The sequence below is a fragment of the Centroberyx gerrardi genome, chromosome 1 (genome assembly GCF_048128805.1).
Source record: "Centroberyx gerrardi isolate f3 chromosome 1, fCenGer3.hap1.cur.20231027, whole genome shotgun sequence".
NCBI lineage: Eukaryota > Metazoa > Chordata > Actinopteri > Beryciformes > Berycidae > Centroberyx > Centroberyx gerrardi.
The window spans coordinates 2,592,382-2,611,495 of NC_135997.1; the positions used below are offsets into that span (position 1 = coordinate 2,592,382).

Consider the following 19,114-nt stretch of genomic DNA (forward strand, 5'->3'; position numbering starts at 1 on the left):
ACAATATTTAAAATAATTTTAAAAAAAGCACTGTAAACAAATAAAATTGTCATTTTTGCAACAAACATTACATTTCAAATGAATGAAGCAAAAGGTTGAGCACTACTGTAACTATGTAGCACAGGATACATTTTATACTCTGATAATGAACTAACATTAAAGGCCGCCTAAAAACATTCTAAGTGGTTTTAAACATTTAAATGATAAAAAAAAACAAAAAAAAAAACGGATAAAGCACAGAAACATAATCATTGTTTACAACAGACACTAAAAATATACTGCAATATACTTTCCACATCTTGACCAAAATAAACAGCGGCTGGTCGGGACGTCCTGCAGCCTCAGCAGGCATCATGGGACGTCCCGCCTCTCCTGTCTCCACATGCCTAAAATAGGACCAACACTTCGCCCCACACAGAAAAAAAACCAAAAGACACTAAATAAATAAAGCTTAATTTGTATAAATAGAATTCAAGTTAAGTAAAATATTGCTAATATTAGTCTTTATATATGACTATACAATATAAATGTTGCATTAAAAAAAATTCCTACTGGTGTGTATATACAGTACATTTATATTGTATATGACAATTTACACAGGATTTCATATGAAACCAAGCCAGCCTCAGCCAGTAACACTGTATGAGATGCTGCTGTATGAATGTTTGAGTGCCGTGCCCCAGATCATCAGATAGTGAGATGCAGTTGGTAAAACTCCCTTTTTGTGGGTCAGGCTGCGTACCGCTGGCCTGGGATCAGCGACCCGTCGGCTCCGCGCTCCGACAGCTTCCAGAGTCTGACGAAACCCCGAGGAGCCGTAACACACATTCACAGTCTTTCACCAGGATTCCTGAGCTCATCTTAAAGCGAAGACTCTTGAGGAGAGCGGCTACAGGTACGGCTCTCCGAACGTCCGGCGACACTCCATGACCCCGGTGCTGGGGGGACGGTCACAGTTGTGGGTCAGCTTCACCAGGCCGGGGGTGAGCCGGTCGTACGCCATCTTGTATTCACGATCGAACGCGTCTGAGGGAAGAAGAGAGGGGGGGACAACCTTAGAACCGTCCCAAAAGCTCATGTAGATTTAATATGACAACATGACAATATCAAGGCAAAACTCACCGATGTCGATGTTATCTTTTCCCAGAGCCACCAGGGAGAGGAACAGGATGTCTCTGTACAGACTCCTGAGGAAGAGAGTCAAGATCAGCTGGTGAGACAACAGACAGACAACTGACGACTCTCTGATCATGAATGCATATTATTACACAGCTTTGTTTGACTGAACACTCAATTCTGATTGGCCACTGAACACACAGTTTCACATCTAAACGCATCACTCTGCACTCCAGAAGTCTGATCGATTTTGTTGTCACTCCTTGGTTACTGGTGACATTTTTTTGGCACAAGGTGTAAATTTAGCTTGTAATAAAATCATTCCAAATCAATATTTCACGTCAAATGATTAATGTCTTGGGTAAGCAGCTGTGTAAAAAGCAGGATAATGAGCAGCCGGTTCACGTTGCGGTCTTGACTCATCCTGTCAGAGTGTATTTTATAATAATGGGCGTCTTGCTGTATATTATTCCTTTATTAACCACAAGCTGACGCCCTTTCACACCGGACTGGTGAGCTCAGAAACACTCGGCTTCACCGTCAGTGTGGAAGAGTCGACCCGCAGAACGAGTCAAGATCCAGACTGAGATCTGGATCAAGCTCTGAGGCTTCAGTGGTTAACTCATGTTGTGGAGCAACATCTCTCTGGCAGGTAAATGACTCTGGAACACCTGAATAAGTTTGGACAGCGTCAGGCGGTGGCCACACTGATCCATCAGTGATCCATCAGTGTGGCCGGACAGAATTATTGACCGATAGATTTCTATCTGTTTTGTTATGGAACGTCAACATGTCGGGTGAGACAGAGGAACAGGAAGGCATCCTACACAGGACGGACCTCGATTAGCCTGATATTCAGACTGAATGGGCATGTGTGTGGTGGGGGTTGATTTTCCCCGAACCAATTACTAGTGACTGATGTATCCGGCCATCAGCATACTTACCAACTTTACCAAGAATGTTGGTCGATTTTGACAAAAATAATGTTTTTCAAGGGCAATCTGTTGGTTAAGCAGGTGATTTCAACAAATCTATTCTAACGAAACGCCAATGAAAAACGATTTCATTAACGGCTCAAGCTTTAGTCCCGCCCACAAAGACACTGGACTCCATTGTTTCTCAGAGTGAGAACAAGCCGTTGACGAGGGAAACACCAGAATCTGAATCGCTCAGAACAAAATATGAAGAGTGGAGGGACGAGATTCAGGAGTCTGGAACCAGGCTAGACCTCGATCGGCGTATCATCACATTCCCAGGTCGAGTGTGTGTCTGTGTGTAAACAGTATGAGCGCCCCGCTGCCCTCCCTCTGACATCTGACCTTTGCCTCTTGACCCCCAGCGTGTGTCCCAGCAGCGCCAGCAGCTGTCCCATCGGCCGGGACACGTCGTTCCTCTGGATGCTCTTCACCACGCTCTGCAGGAACTCCTCGCTGAACGGACGCTCCTCCTCCTGGACCGACCGCGACAGAGGGTAGCCCACGTCTGTACACACACACACACACACACACACACACACACTAGGTGTTAACTCAGCAGGTTTTGGCTCGCCTGCTCTGATAAGTACTTAGGGCTGGGTATCGTTTTCAGTACAGATGCCTTCAATTCAAACCCGGTGCTTTATTCAATGCCTATGTTGAATAAAAGCTTATTACTGTACATAATAACTTAAATTATAGAAATAGGCTAAACTTTTTTGACTATCATATCATTTTTGCCGTTAGTTTTCCCAACTAAAAGAAATAACATTTGAACTCATATGTGTGAAAACGAACTATTTAATAGAAAAATAACTATTAAATAGCTTAAATTTTAAGTATTTACAACTATATCAACAATACTTCACATTTAGAGCTATTTCAAGAATACCAAGTGCACTTATTATGTAAAATGCAGTTCAACACAGGTTAGCCTCAGGTTAACACTGTGTGTATTAAGTGCTAATTAGGCTCGAGGTTTTGCTGAATTTGGCAGTTAATTTCTTCGTCACAAACATCACACCATACGCTGTCGCCGTTAACTTCAGTAAACTCTAGCCAGATCTTCAACCATTTCTGCAACACTGTATTTACTTCAAGAAAACCGAGAGAGAGATGGTGATTGGATGAAAGACGATGTAAGATTAACCATTAAAGTACCAAACTTTGGCACTAAATGTTTTACCATATTTCGGTCGTCGGTACTACTGCTGACGGTGCTTTATTGATCAGTATCCAGCCCTACAAGTACTACAGTAAAATCCATCCTCACGTGTCATTAGTTACTTGAAAAAAACAAAAGCAGCATGTACAAGTCACAAAGTGGAAGGAACCAGGCAGACATTCAACCAGAGATGCAAACCCAGCCTCAAATACAGAGCAGGACTGTATTTGAGATCCGACGGCACAGAGACAAACACGCTGCATGTCAACAACGCTTCACAAAACACAGCAACACCCTCCGTCAGAGTCACCGTCTGACTCGATCCATCCACCAAACAGCAGCTTTCACCCCACAGACGCCGAGAGACACCGGGAGAGTCCGACTCTCCGCAGACCCGACTGACGACACGGCAAGGCATCAAGCAAGAGGCACAAAACACAGAGACGCTTCTTCACAACACAGGCAGGAGGAGGAGGAGAGAGCGACAGAGAGAGACACATTTTCCAAACACTACAGTGAGAGCAGAGAGCAGGACAGACAACAGGACTCATCTGTGGGAGCGAGCACTCACTCTCTAACAAAAGAGTACAGTTAAGTCCTGGAAGACAGAGAGCAGACAGCCTGTTAGTCTCCGCTCCTCCTCTGCATTAAACAATCCATCAGCACACATCTGAGCAGGAGAGTCTGTTCATTTACCTCCATAACAGATACAGCAGCAGAGTGCAGCGGTGTTGTCACGATAACCAGAGTTTCAATACCGCTTCGACACCTTCGAGAAAATTTTAAATTCGATACTGAATTTTAGAAACGTTCGATTCTTTCACCAAATGTGTTCTGCAAGCTGAAATCCCGTTTCAACGTTTAGTGTAGTTTATTTTGTGTAAGAAAGTAAAATATACAATGCCAATAGACGGAATTAAAACAAGATTAAATGAAATTGACTTACAAATGAAAATGAAAACCTTGGTAAAAATAGGAAAAAAGAGTGCAAAAGTAATAATAGCTTAAAGCAATAATAACAGTTGCCTCTAGAGGGCGTAAATGTGCTGATTGGTTAGTTTAAAGGATGATACGAGTGGTTTTTTTTAGGTTTGTGCCAGCGGTCCAGCTTCCTCTCTGTTTCTGCACACAGTCAGCATAGTTGCAGATATCAGCGCTCGTTTTCCTCCTTCATTCATTCTTGTCCAGTATGAAAAACAAACTTCCACAGAGCGAGAGAATCCATCACAGTAAACATGAACGCAAACTTTCTGTTTTCTCCTTATTTCATTGAGCTGAGTCGAGTGTTTTCATCCCAGCGCTGCGTTACGCTCCGCTCTGCTTCCTGTCAGTCAGCTGACACCACAGGAAGAAATGGTGAAGAAAGTCTCCTCCAGGAAATAATCCTCAGAAACACTTTACTGTCACATCCATGGCTTTTTATTTAATTTAGGCCGTCTTTATTAGCCGGGACAGCCGTTCATTTCAAGCTAGGTCTGACGCTGTAAAGTTTGGATTTTAAGAATGATGATTAAAAACTCAAATTACACACAGCATGCGTTGCAGAATGGTGGAGGGAAATGTAAAGTAGACATAGACAGGAAGTAAATGGGCTGTAACTCTAAATGACACCGGTGTTCTGCTTTAAAGAAGAAGAATAAGGAGGATTGGAACAGTGTCAGCTGGCTCCTCACAGGACTACAGCTGAAAACTGTCCAAACGTCTTGAACTGGATCCCAGTCCACTAAACTGGTTGACAGACTGTTTCCAGGAGCCAAATATGGAACCATTTCACTTACAGAGTCAATAAAGACAGATACCAAACTGACATCTAAACCTGTGCGGAGACGCTGCTGTAAAGCGGTTCAGGTCAAGACCAACCTCTACCAGGTTTCATATGCAAGAGAGAAAGGGGCGGAGAAAGCGAAAGGAAACGGACGACCAATCAGAATCGAGTAAAGAAGCTTTTCCCGCAGCCTGTTGGCACCATGCTAACACATCTAACTGCTGTAAACAGCTTCTGTAAAGGCTTCATCTCTGTAATATGATGTCAGCACAAACCCGAAACTGACATCTGGATTTTAATAACAAACTCAGCTGACTGTTCTTCTCCTGACGGGAAGTTTAATACAAAAATGGCGCTAGTGTTGACGTCTTCTCCCTGTGACTAGTGCTGCTGATTGACATTCTGTGTAGCCAATGAAAATACCTCACAGTCAACCAGGAAGCACTGACTGAGGAAAAGGGGAAGTTGTTTACCTGGAGAGACCAGATCAAGCATGACAACACACTGCCTGATGGTTCGCTGTGGTATCGTAGCAGTATTGAATTTTTAGATATTAAACTTGGTATTGGTATCAAAGTCAAACATCTGGTATCGTGACAACAATAAGCAGAGAGTGATAAGGCAGTTATGTTCAGACAAACTTACATCGACTCCTAATACACTTCCTGTACTTGGCGTGACTTCTGTAGGCTTGTTCATGTCAACACATTCTGCACATCATGTATATTTGCTGTAACTTCACATCTGTTTTCATCATATTCCCACATCCTTCTCATTGCTATACTGCATGTATGTACTGTATATATACACTACCAGTCAACAGTTTGGTCACACCACATTTTTCTTTATTTTTACTATTTTCCACATTTTAGAATAACAGTAAAGACATCAGAACTATGAAATAACACAAATGGAATTATGCAGCGACCAAGAAAAGTGTTACACAAATCAAAACTATCTTATATTTTAGATTCTTTAAAGCAGCCGCCCTTTGCCTTGATGGAAAGGCAAAGGCTTTGGAAAGAAATTCATACATAGGATCAACTTCATTATTTATATTTGTCTAAGAAACAAATTTCAAGCATTTAAGCAGAAGCCTTTAGATCAAAATGGCTTTAAGAGAATGAAAAACATAGAACATTCAATCAGGTGTGTCCAAACTTTTGACTGGTAGAGTATATATTTTTTTATAATCCACCCATCCACCAATTCCACCTATTCTAACTGCATATATTTCATATTTTTTGGTGTATTTTCATTCCACACATATTCTGCATTCATTCCTTTCTTTGTCCCAGTAAGTTCTGCTCACATCCTAACTATAATGTAATTCAGATTTTTCCCCCATACTGTTGGTTGCATATCTTTACAAAACCCCATTTGCTATATTCTTGTTTATATTCCTATTGTTTCTGTCATTATGCTGTTTCTCTTTGCTCTGTCCTACTGCTGCCTGCTGGTTTCATTTCATCTCATCTTAAGAAAACCTTTCAAAACTGCTTTCCTGCTGGTTGGATCCTGTTTCAGCGACAAAGAGAGAGGCAGAGAGAGAGAGAGACAGGGAGAGAGGGACAGAGAGACAGAGAGAGAGAGAGAGACAGAGAGGGAGAGAGGGAAAGAGAGAGACAGAGAGAGAGAGAGAGAGGGACAGAGAGAGAGAGGGAGAGAGGGACAGAGAGAGACAGAGAAAGAGAGAGAGAGAGGGACAGAGAGAGACAGAGAGAGAGAGGGAGAGAGAGAGAGAGAGGCAGAGAGAGAGAGAGAGAGAGAGACAGAGAGAGACAGGGAGAGAGGGACAGAGAGAGAGACAGCCTGACTCACGGTGTGTGTTCCACAGGATGTAGAGCGGCTGGATGGGCTCCTGGTGCAGCTTCAGGTTGTCCCACAGGATCTGGATCAACACGTGTTTGCTGTCCTCCGACATCCAGTGACGAGGGACCTGCAGGGACGAGAGAGAGGGAGAGAGAGAGAGAGAGAGACAGAGAGAGAACATATTAACGCACTAGTTTCTTAATTCTTGTAATCCGTTATCAGTTACTTTTTTAAATGAGAAGGAAGTTATTTTTATGTAGAAGTGGAGTGAAGAAAGTAAGCTTGACCCAAGAATTATTTATTAGGTGTAAAACATGACTACGGTTTCAACGCAGCCAGCGTCTTCATCAGAGTCAGATCTGGTATGATGACCCAGAGACTCAGATAACCTCCACAGTTATCATATTAACAGGTGGTGTAATCAGCCAACAGTGTTACACAATAAGACCACAGGCAATTACAAACACAAGATGCAATCAGAGCATCAAATTATCTCTGCTCCTTGTGCTCCTCAGGCATCTGCAGGCAACATGCTGCTGATTGAAAGAACAATCTAAGTTTGATTGATATAAATGAGATTCATTTACACTTTTTTACATGCTGTTTTAAAAACAATAGTCCTTCACTGCATTTAAAAACAATGAACACACTTGGCAGCACAAGGCATGTTGCTGCAGCAGGTTTCTGATGTGAGGAATGCATAATAGTATAGTAAAGTAACTAATTACTTTTAAAAGCACTTCCCGTGTGTGTGTGTGTGTGTGTGTGTGCCAGTCGGACCTGGGAGCCCCTGTTGCAGTGCTCGGAGGTGAGGATGAGTCCGGGCAGGTTGCTGGGCAGGTCGAGGCGTCTGAAGTACCACAGCAGGTTCCAGTAGATGATGGGGTGATGGTCCACCACGCCCGCCGCCGTGATCACCGGGTCGCCCTCGTTCTCCAGCAGGCTCTCCAGCTCCTTCCACAGCACCAGCGGGCTCAGGTAGGGAACCGTCACCGGCTCGGGGTTGTGGATCCGCCAGTCCATACTGAGCGGGTCCTGGTGGGGGGGAGGAGGTAGAGAGATTCAAGTCAGTGAGGGAGAGGTGGAGGACAGAAGGTGGAAGACGACTAAATGGATACGAGGCTGATAAATAACTCAGAACGGACTAGATATCAGGTTTGTGCCTGTTTGTGGTTTCTCTGTCAACTAATTTTACATGTGTAGTCCTGAAAGAAGTGGCTCTAGTGTTTGCTGAGCAGACAATATCCCATACAATGTTAAGTACTAAATAAAAGCATACTTTTTATATTTTTCATGCTGATGGTGAAAGTAGTATTTCTGCACCGGGGTTAGAAAAATAAACAATTTCTCCTTTCATTTATCGTTATCGAGGTAAATGTGACAGTATACAGTGATATGAATCCCCGGCGCTAACGTGGGTTTTCCACCAAAATTCAGGTAACAACAAACGAGCATGGAGCAGTTTGAAGAGAGTCCAGCAGAAGAGACCTGCTGCCCCCGGCCCCTCTCTGATCCATCAAGTCCAAGTAGACCTTTTCCTCGGGGGGTTAAATACAATTTATGGACCTTGTTCAACATGGCCGTCTAGTGTGTTTAAGTCTGATGATGTTCTCTGTGCAACCCGCCACAGTGGTGAGCAAACCACACAGAGGCCACAGAGGAACAACCTCTTAAATATTTGAGCAGCCTGCCCAAGTAACCTGAGAGCGGTCCAAGTGAATCTGTGAGGAATTTGCTCATTCCTGCTATTTCCAGGAAAATGTTCTGATTGTAGAGAAGGGAACCCACTTGAAATAAAATGACAAAATTTTCACTACAACTAGGATTTGGTTTTTCATAGTAGATTATTGGTTTACAAGTTTAAAAGTTTGCACAATTGTGATCTAAGCAACACATGGTGCTGCAGCCGGGGTGGGGGGTGGGGATGCTCGATATTGCGGAAAATATTGCGATATTTCCAAACTATCACGATATTTAATATGATCATGTATCTCCAGGAACGGTAACCCCTCAGCGCTCAGCAGCAGGACTCACGCTGTGGTCGTTGAGGCGGCTGGGCAGGCTGCCGGAGGTCGGCACGCAGCGGCTCGGGCGGGGGGGGTTCTCCATGGGGCTGAAGGCGCTGACGCTGCGCACCATGGGAGCGCCGGGGGACAGCGCCCCCTGCCGCCGCTCCGTGGGGATGTCGATACCCTGGGCCCGGCCCGACACGGTCCTGAGGAGGGACAGCGAGGACGAGGTCAACATGAGAGATTGAGTTCTGTCTCACAGGACATTCAGAGTCACAGCCACTGATAAGCTGAAATTGCACACATTACTAGCTCTTGCACTTTCTTGACGATGTGATATTTGGCAAAACCTTCTGTCCATTTGAAATGATCTCATGTGGCGTGTTCTCATCTCATCTGGCATGTTCCAGTGTGTTTTATGTGACGTATTTTAATTGTTTTTTGCTGGTGTGGTAATGTTTGATGTATTTATATGTTTCTCCTGGCTACAACCGAATTTCCCCCTGGTGGGACAATCAAGACTTGAACAATTCAGAAAGAATAGAGTTCAAAATCACAAGACTGATCAGTGTGATTTCCAAACCAAAAGAGGCTGCAGTTTCAATCTCCAAAACAAGGAATTCTGGTGCAGATTTTTACTCAAACGGAGCAAATTCAGAGCATTAGCATCTCATCTCTCTCACATGATATCTATTAAATCATCCATAAAGAGATCATATAGCAAAAGCAGCGTCCAGATGTACTGCAGTTCATATCACAGTAGCAATATTCAGCAAAAGAAAAACAAAATACATCACAATAGGATTTTCTTTTTCAAAATACATGCAGGTTTCATCCCTATCGTTCACACACTTACATAACCTCATGAGGGTGTTTACACAAGCACATGCTCACACACACACACACACACATACGGCTTTGTCAGGACCAGGTGCTACAGATTGTGTCACACTGCTACTTTACAATGCAGATGGGCAGTGTGTGTGTGTGTGTGTGTGTGTGTGTGTAGAGCTACAGTAGGTTCCTGCTTCAAAGGCATTCTCTAATCAGACAAACTGAAAGCTGCATGAAGATGAGCTGCAACGAACATACAGCATCACTGAGTATTTTCTACATCCATCAGCATCGTATGTAAACTTTGCATTGTTACAAAACATATACCGAGGTCCACTGGTGGAAAGAGTACTGAAATGTCCTACTCAAGTAGCACAAAAAGTACTGTTACTTTGCTGATATTTTACTTAAGTAGAAGTCAAAGTACTGGCATAAAATTCTACTTCAGTAAAAGTAAAAAGTGTCTCATTTAAAATGTCCTCAGAGTAAAAGTTCCTGAGTTCCTCTTTAGAAAAGAGAACGTTGTTAGCTGTGATCTTTTCCATGTGATTCTAAAAGGAGAGAGGACAGAGTTCAAACTGGATTCTTTTAACTGGAAACATTAGAAACGACAAAATAAAGTGCAGAAACAAAGTAAAGTCAGATTCCTCTTCTCACTGTGAATGGATCCACAGTTTGTCAGTTTACATTGATCCAGTTTCTGTTGCTGATGGAGAGACACAAAATCTGTTCTGTGATGGATGGGATTTAAAATGGAGTGAAGTACAATACAATTCAGTAAAAACACACTTAAATAAAAGTCAAATTACTGACTTTTACTCAAAATACTCAAAAAAGGACAAGTAAGCTACTCAAATGAGAACCACAGATTTATAACATCAGAAAGTAACGGAGCGGTTACCTTCCGTTCCCTGAGCCGTCCTGGGCGGCGGTCCTGGGGGAGGGGGGGGACACGGCGGTGGTGGGACAGGGGGTGGACAGCGTCGACGTCCCCGTGTCCAAACCTGTGGACGCCGAGTACGATGAGGTCACCGCCTCCTCGCCGGACGGGCTACCCTTCAGGAACAGCCTGGACAGAGACAGGAGGAGATTTACATACTGAAAGCCGGGTGTTGCAGGCAGGTTTAGTGTTTTTTGATTTATTTTACAGTTTTTACAACTTTACTGTTTATCACACAGCAGGGTCAGAAATGAACAAGGCTCAGGGCGAAAATGCCTTCAAAGTCAAAAAAAAATTCCTGTGAAATTAAATATGAGGGGGCAAACATTTCCCATGATATTAAGGAGTACCCTTTTTTCTGCATTTCACTCTGTTCACATTTTTTTCTTTGAGTTGTCAAACATTCAAGCTGAATGTGACTACTGTCCCCTGTGGGCCACCGTAGCTGATTCATGGAAGCCATTGACCGCAAGCAAATGCTTTTCATCTTTCCAGTGTGTTCTGGGAGAGAAAAATGGAGCGTTTTATGATCAGAAAACAAGCGAGTTCGCAGCCTGAAGCAGTAGGAAATGTTGGCACCATGTAGCCAGATGTAGAAGAAAATGCCGACCAACACAAACCACTGCAGCAACTAAAAATAAAACCACCAATATGGTAAAAAAAACTCAACAATGAAGAGGTGGAAGATGGACTGCTTGGGGACAGAGAGTCTCCTGTAAGGATGCTGCCAGTTTCCAGCAGCAGGAAAGAAGTTAAGTTAGTGGTACAAATGAGTTTATTAGGACCAGAATTCCCCTGGAAATCAGATCAAGGGGGAAAAAAAATGCCCCGTGAAAAATAAGTGAACTTCTTCCCCTGTCACACACAGATTTTTCCAGCATCACAGCAGTTCAGTATCGAGGCTGCAGTTTACCTGCCAGGTCCTCGCATGTCCCTGATCTCCACGTTGAGGAATGGCAGGAAGGGGTTTCCGCAGAAGGGGCAGGTGGTGTTGAGGTTGGAGTCGTCGGCCGTCCAGCCAGCCATGATCTCCTCGTCGTACACCAGGCAGTCGCACGTCTTACAGCGCGAGCAGCTGGAGATCAGCAGCTGGGAACCGAACAGAGTCAGAGTCAGGAGAGAAGAGTTTCCTCCAGGAGAACGAGAGACAGGGACCATGTATCCAAATTCAATGTATCGTTGTGGGGCAGAAAAATGAATGGTGATATCAGCTCCATTTTATTCTGCTGTAGAAATGAGATGCTTGACCATCACAATTTCACAAGCTCTCCATCCAAATTATATTATTGTCACTTTGTAATGACATTTTTAAATTACTGTTTACATTCTAGCAGCCAATGCCATCGCTAGAAAGATTTGTGTCTCAGAAATAAACATAATTCTGCACAGTCAGAGTTTGTTGTCATTGAACTTTTATTTATCAAATCATATCTTGATTGTATTGAATCCTGAACCTCATATCACATGAGGAGCTTAGGCTGGAAAATACAGTGTTGTCATTTAAATCAGTTGTTTTTATGTACTTTGTTTTACCTATTTGAAGATTGTTTTATTTTCCTGTTATATTCTTCTGCTGCACTGTCCATGTCTGTCGTTTTTATTGTTTGGTCTTAGTGGTTTTTATTCCTTATAGTTTGTAAAGCACTTTGTGATACTTTAGAAGAGAATATAAACTTTATTATGATTTTATACCATAGCCCAGATGAAAACAGATTTTATTAGAGAGAGGTTGGGGATAAATGTCTGATTACTGCGTGTCTTTGATGTCTGATCATGACATGATGATGCAGCATCAAGATGAAAGTGAGGCGGTGAGCCTTCAGGTTCAGAACACCGTCAGCTTCAGTGCCGCAGCCAAACGTATGAATGTAAAGAAATATTCTGTTGAGGGAAAATCTGTGTGACAACAGGATCAAGCTGGCAGAGCGGTTTGTTGTTTCTAAGTGCAGGAATCACTCAGCGTGGGAAACCTCACAGTATTTAAGCCAACAGACACACAGGAGTCAGCTGGCACCGTCAACTGAAGAAAACTGTTGGTTAGAAAGATGCTCTCTATCTGAAAGTCAGCAGTAAAGCAGAGTACAAATAATATTTTACTCTAGAAAAGATGAATTAATAGCACTGACTTTGATTTTTTAGCAAAATACCATGATAAAATCCAGAAAATACACCTAGATCCAAACTTTCTATATCAGGGAGTTCTCAGCTTTCTATTTCAATAACAGGAGATAAATGCCACTTTGCATGTCAACAGCTTTGTGTAAAACTGTTTTTGGTGGAATATTCAGAGTGTGGTTTTACCTCCATGGCGTAGTTGTTGAAGATGCTGGTGTTGCTGGTGTAGCGTGAAGAGCCGAGGTCCGACTTGTCTGGCAGAGGGAAGCCGGGCGGAGAGAGAACGCACCCTGCAGCACACACAGTGTCAGTAAAGGACAGTCAATATGTCACCCACATATTTCTTATCACATTTTGGAGAATATAGTGTGTATGTCTTCTGCCATACCACTTTCAGGACTTCTTAGAGCGACATTCTCGAGTCTTAGATCATGGATGTATGCATGGGGGATATGATTTATGCTTTTATGTTTTATGCTTTTATATGTTTTTATGTATTATTTTTATGGGATGTGTTTGATATTCCTTGTCTTATTGTTTGTCATGAGCACACCAAGGCAAGTTCCTAACAACTGAGTTGGTTTGGCAATAAAGTATTGAATCTTGAATCTATTATGACAACTTTCAAATCATCAAAATCAAATTTTCCACATTTCTTTTTGTGGAAAGACAGCCTTACTTGTGCAAACCTTACTTACAACAAAACAAGTAATGGTTACAATGGTTGCTCATGAAATGTTTAAAATTTCTCCAGCTGTGATAGTCTCAAATTTGTATTTCAACATGTGAAATAGGATGTCCAAAAAACTGGACTTATTTTTTTGGACATCTTACTACCTGGACGACTGAAACGAATCTACACAGACAAGTGAAATAGGATTTTTTGTTACATCTAGCAAAAACGTGAAACTATTATTAAAATGTGACACTATTGCTGTCACTTGGCGTGTGAGAGGAGGAGAGTCTCACCAGGCAGCAGCGGGGCGGCTCTGCCCAGGCTGCAGCCCATGGTGGGGCTCTCCAGCCGGCTGCACAGCGGGCTCCGCCTGGGGCTCCTGCGGGGGCCGGCGGGGCCGTTCCTCTGCGGGGAGATTAAAGAGCCGTCCGACTCGCCGCAGTCCTCCTCATCCAGCAGGGAGGAGCAGTCTGGGTCGCCCATACCCAGAGAGGACACACTGAGACGGTCACTGTTACCGTCCTGGACCAGCAGAGGGGAGGAGAGTAGGATAGCGTATTAATACTATGGATGGTAAGTGATGCAGCTGTGTCGAATCTGAAAACGCAGCATTAGAAGGTCAAGTTGAGCACGATCTACCGAGTGCCTAGTCTAACATAAAGTACACTCACATATGGGATGCAAATGAAAACTTTAAACAGGCAAAAAGTAAGTTTTCTTGGAGGTTTTTCCTTGTATGCATTGAGGCTCTAAGGCTGTTGGAGTCAGTAGTTTAGGCTGTAGAATAGGAAGACTGTTATGTCTTGCCATAATCTGCTTTTGTGTGTCTTGCTCTTCCTGATGTTTGTTCTATATCATTCTGTTCTATGGTTGGCTGTTGACCAGTTAGATCCAGTTAGGCTCATTCTCTCTACAGTCCTTTGAGACAGGCTGTGATAAAGGGCTGTAGAAATAAATGAACTTGAAGTAAGATTTTTACCACCCCATAGCACCATAATTTATCTGTGATGGGAACTCACTTTCCAGCCTGTACTGTGTTTAGGAACAAAACACCCATTGGACTTTTAATTCCAACCACAGTAAAGCCCAATATATATTCCCCATGTCCTTGTCTACACATTCAAATCCAGAAAATAAGTGTAACATCCTGCCATTTTAATGTACAGACACCGAAGACATATTTGCCTATTTAAGCATATCAGATTCAGTACAGTGACAGTGAGCTGATTAGCAGACTGCAGCGTTCAGACAGAGCAAACTCACAGGAAAACAGACTGTCAGGCACTCAAAAGGCCACAAGAGGGCAGCGGCGCCCCAACCTGCTGCTTGGACCATGTTTATATGATAAATAACTCAAACACCTCAATAGATTTCCTAAAATAATATGAGTGAATGAACCCTGCCTCCCTCCCTCCCTCCCTCCCTCCAGCAGGCTGTGTACCTTGGTGGGAGTGGTGTATGTGGCCAGGCGGGAGTACCAGCGGCTTGCCTTCTCCGCCACGCCCTTCCCAGCTGAGAACATGCTGCTCTTGAACACATCCAGGGTCGGCGTGAGCAGAGAGTCCAGGGCGAAGGAGGAGGAGGAGGGCGAGGGCGAGGCCAGGCCCCCCTCTCTGTCCCGGTCCCGGTCCGCCCGCTCCCTGTAGGGGCTGGGCCGGGGGCTGGGCGTGGCGCTGGAGCGGCGGCGGGGCGGCGACGACCACAGGCGCTGCCGCGAGACGGGCTGGGAGGGCGAGGGGGGGTGGTAGGTGCGGGAGCGCGGCACGCCTCCGGTCCTGAGGGGGGAGCTGTGGGGCAGGCTGGCCCGGCGGGGGGCGGACAGCGAGGAGGAGTAGGGGTGCAGCAGCAGCGGGCTGGCCGGGTCCTGCAGGTCCAGGCTGGGCGTGCGGCTGCTCAGCGGACTGCCCATGTGGTTCATGTAGAGCTCGATCTCGCGGGCCAGGTGGCGCGGGGCGCCGGGCGTGCCGAGCTCGTCCCCCTCCGGGTCCTGGTCTTCGCTACGCTGCTCAGACTGAGACTCGGCGGCCAGCAGGGACAGCGGGTCGAAGCCCGTCTCGATGCCCGTGCGCTTCACCGGTCCTCTGGACGTCACGGCGCCGACGCCGCCGTAGCTGGCGCTGCGTTCCACGGTGTTCTTACGCTGCTTGCTGGCTTTGCTCAAGCCGGTGCGGACCTCTGCGGCGGGCCCGTCTAAATCCAGGTCCTCCAAATCAAAAATGGCCTCCGTATTGCCCTTATCCTCATCGCTCGAGTCCCTCTCTTCAGCTTCCTCTTCTTCCTCTCTGTGGCCGCGGCTCCTGGCGGCGCCCGCCTTCGCCGACGCCCCCTCGGACCCGCCCAGCGCCAGCGAGCGCGGCCTCTTGGACTTGCTGAAGTTGGCAGCAGAGAGGATCTTGGCGTCGGCGCCCAGCTGCCCTGCGATCTTGTCCGGGTCGGTCTCTCCCTGGCTCATGCCCAGGCCGAGAACGGTGCTCCCGCTGCCGCCGCTGCCCGCCACGTCGTTGCTCAGCCGGCGGCTCCGCCCACCCTGCCAGTCCAGAGCCGAGCCGCTGCCCCCCCCCTCCTCCACACCGCTCCTGTGTCTCCTGACCAAACTGTTGGTCTGAACCTCCCCGATCTCCTCCAGGGAGGAGGTGAAGAGGAGACCTGCGACATGACCTGAGAGAGAGAGAGAGAGAGAGAGAGAGAGAGAGAGAGAGAGAGAGAGAGAGAGAGAGAGAGAAAGCAAGAGAGAGAGAGAAAGAGATAGAAAGAGAGACAGAGAGACAGAAAGACAGAGAGAGTGAGAGAAAGAGAGAAAGAGACAGAAAGAGAGAGAGAGATATTCATGGGATTCATTTTCTGAAATGTAGGTTAATTGATGATAGATTTTTTGTTACATGCTTTGGCAGTATTGTCTGTTGTTTGTTTTTAAACTCCCATGCCAATAAAGCACATTGAATTGAACTGAATTGAATTGAGAGAGAGAGAGAAAGCAATAGACAGAGACAGAGAGGCAGAAAGAGAGAGTGAGAAAGCAAGAGAGAGAGAGAAAGAGAGACAGAAAGAGTGAGAAAGCAAGAGAGAGAGAGAAAGAGAGATAGAGAGAGACAGAGAGACAGAAAGACAGAGAGAGAGAGAGAAAGAGAGACAGAAAGAGAGAGTGAGAAAGCAAGAGAGAGAGAGAAAGAGAGACAGAAAGAGAGAGTGAGAAAGCAAGAGAGAGAGAGAAAGAGAGATAGAGAGAGACAGAGACAGAAAGACAGAGAGAGAGAGAAAGAGAGACAGAGAGACACAGAGAGAGAGAGAGAGAAAGCAAGAGAGAGAGAGAAAGAGAGACAGAAAGAGAGAGAGAGATATTCATGGGATTCATTTTCTGATATGTTGGTTAATTGATAATAGATTTTTTGTTACATGCTTTGACAATATTGTCTGTTGTTTTTTTTAAACTCCCATGCCAATAAAGCACACCGAATTGAATTGAATTGAATTGAATTGAGAGAGAGAGAAAGCAACAGACAGAGAGACAGAGACGGGGGATTGATTGATGAACTTGCATCAGTGTTACGACCTGACAAGATGTTTATCGTACCTGCGCTGGCGGAGCCTTTGACCTTACAGGCTGTGACATCATAGGGACAGTTGCCGCGGACGATGCCGTGCGGCTTGAAGGAGGAATGGACCTCCATGTCCAGCTGAGGGAGGCAGTCTCCGCTGCCCTTCGCACTCTCCGTCTCCGACACTACACACACACACACACACACACACAGAACAAAATATTTGAAACAGGTCTTGAGCCTTTTACAAGCACACAGCTTCAGACGCAGCAATGCACCTGAAAATCCACTGGAGGGCATTAGATGACCGAGATGCTTTGATGTGCATGAGAAACCAAAAAAGAATGACTCTCTGGAGGGGAGAGAGCAACATCAAGGCAGAGGGAGGGAGACCCAGCGTGGCCACAAGGCTGCCGAGTTAGCATTTTTTTTTTTTTTTTGGAAGGTAGAAAAAGAGTAGAAGATATCAGACTGGCTACTGACAGGAGCTGCAGTCGCTCTCTCTCTTCTTGTCATCTTTGTCGGGGGCGGGGTCCTGGGAGCCGGCGTCGCCTCTCCGCACCTCCTCTTTGGACAGCGAGTTGTAACCCAGATCTGATTGGTCGCCTGGGGAGCAGAGAGACACAGAGAGACAGAGAGAGAGAGAGAGAGAGAGAGAGAGAGAGAGAGAGAGAGAGAGAGAGAGAGAGAGAGAGACAGACAGAGAGAGAGAGACACAGAGACAGAGAGAGAGAGAGAGAGAGAGAGATACAGAGACAGAGAGAGGGAGAGAGACACAGAGACAGAGAGAGGGGGAGAGAGAGAGAGAGAGACAGACAGAGACAGAGAGAGGGAGAGAGAGAGAGACAGAGAGAGACACACAGAGAGAGAGAGAGAGAGACAGAGAGAGAGAGAGAGAGAGAGAGACAGAGAGAGACACAGAGACAGAGAGAGAGAGAGAGAGAGAGAGAGACACAGAGACAGAGAGAGAGAGAGAGACGGGAAGAGTAGTACCAGTTAGATACTGAAGCCACCGACATCACACCACAAGATAACAGAAATACACAACGCAGTGTAGGGTAAATTTATGCAGAGGAATGATTTGAATTAGGGCTGAAAGATATTGACAAAAAATCCAATTGCGATTATTTGCGATAAAACTGTGATTTTCTTTCTTTTTTTTCTTGCTAATTTTTTAGAACTTCGAAATTGTTCAAAGAAAAGTGATTTTGTTCCAAAAAAAAAAAAAAAAATGTACTGAGTTTGAGTCTGATGAAAGGTTTTGATTCATGGACCACAGATAGCCTGCAGCTCTAAAACACCTTGTTCACTAATCCAGTTTGGACCAAACTCTCTCTTAAGCAATTAATTGAGTTCATATTGCGATATCGATTTTTTTTTTTTGGATTAATTGAATTTGATGTGAATACAGTTTTTTTTTAAGATAGCACCTTTTCTACGCCTCACAAAACAGCTTTCACTCCAACACGCCTCACTGTACATGACCCTTCTGCTCATTACTCAATCTGCTGTACGCTTACACAAAGGCAACGGCGAGAAACGAGTCCTGTAAGAGATAAATGAAACATGAGAGTGGAGACTAGCGAGGCTTTCTGTTCTTTTCATCTCCTCAGCTGTGGGAGAGGCGTCGCTGCTGCGGGAGCGGAGGGGAGAATCCTCTGCGGGGCGCGGCGAGAAACTAACCGCCGTTTCACAACATCTAATGAACCCGACTGTTACGACTTGATGTTGGGGAAAAACCTGCTGCCTGTCTGACTGCGTCTACCTAACTTAACCTCCCCCTCCCATCATCACCACTAACATCTCTCTCCCAAACATCCTCGTGTCTCCAGGCAACCAGCCGTCTGACGATTCGCTCTCCCCTTCCCTTTCATCTTGCCCATGAACCTCTCCGGCCCTCCTCTCTAAATAAAGCATGAGGCTGTAATACGGTACGGAAAGACTCGCAACTCGTGACAACTTCCGAAACTCGTCGGAGGACCATAATAAGCAACGAATGGCACAGCGAGGTCTTTCCCCCCCCGCCGCGCTATGAGCTGCCATTTCCTTTCAGTCTTCCTGCACACAGACTGGAGTCTCCTGCCGAGGTGCCATCTCCGTGATTAAAATGATTTCCGTAATCAAAAAGAATGTGCCTCTGGGTAATTACTTGCCAAAATTGACATTGACAGA

General features: G+C 45.2%; 1 protein-coding gene across 1 annotated transcript in view; it reads right to left on the reverse strand.

The window, feature by feature from the left end:
- Positions 1–869: 869 nt before the first annotated feature.
- Positions 870–19,114, reverse strand: part of LOC139926807 (C-myc promoter-binding protein-like) — a 59,576-nt gene continuing 41,331 nt past the window's right edge. Inside the window, exons 21-33 of the mRNA XM_078287992.1 lie at positions 17,426–17,548; positions 16,978–17,127; positions 14,848–16,064; positions 13,700–13,928; positions 12,917–13,020; positions 11,529–11,704; positions 10,577–10,744; positions 8,867–9,047; positions 7,613–7,867; positions 6,842–6,959; positions 2,436–2,598; positions 1,123–1,187; positions 870–1,026 (exon numbers count right to left, since the gene is read on the reverse strand). Of these exons, the coding sequence (XP_078144118.1) occupies positions 890–1,026; positions 1,123–1,187; positions 2,436–2,598; positions 6,842–6,959; positions 7,613–7,867; positions 8,867–9,047; positions 10,577–10,744; positions 11,529–11,704; positions 12,917–13,020; positions 13,700–13,928; positions 14,848–16,064; positions 16,978–17,127; positions 17,426–17,548 (3,086 nt within the window). The 3' untranslated portion in view covers positions 870–889. The remainder of the gene's footprint in view (positions 1,027–1,122; positions 1,188–2,435; positions 2,599–6,841; positions 6,960–7,612; positions 7,868–8,866; positions 9,048–10,576; positions 10,745–11,528; positions 11,705–12,916; positions 13,021–13,699; positions 13,929–14,847; positions 16,065–16,977; positions 17,128–17,425; positions 17,549–19,114) is intronic.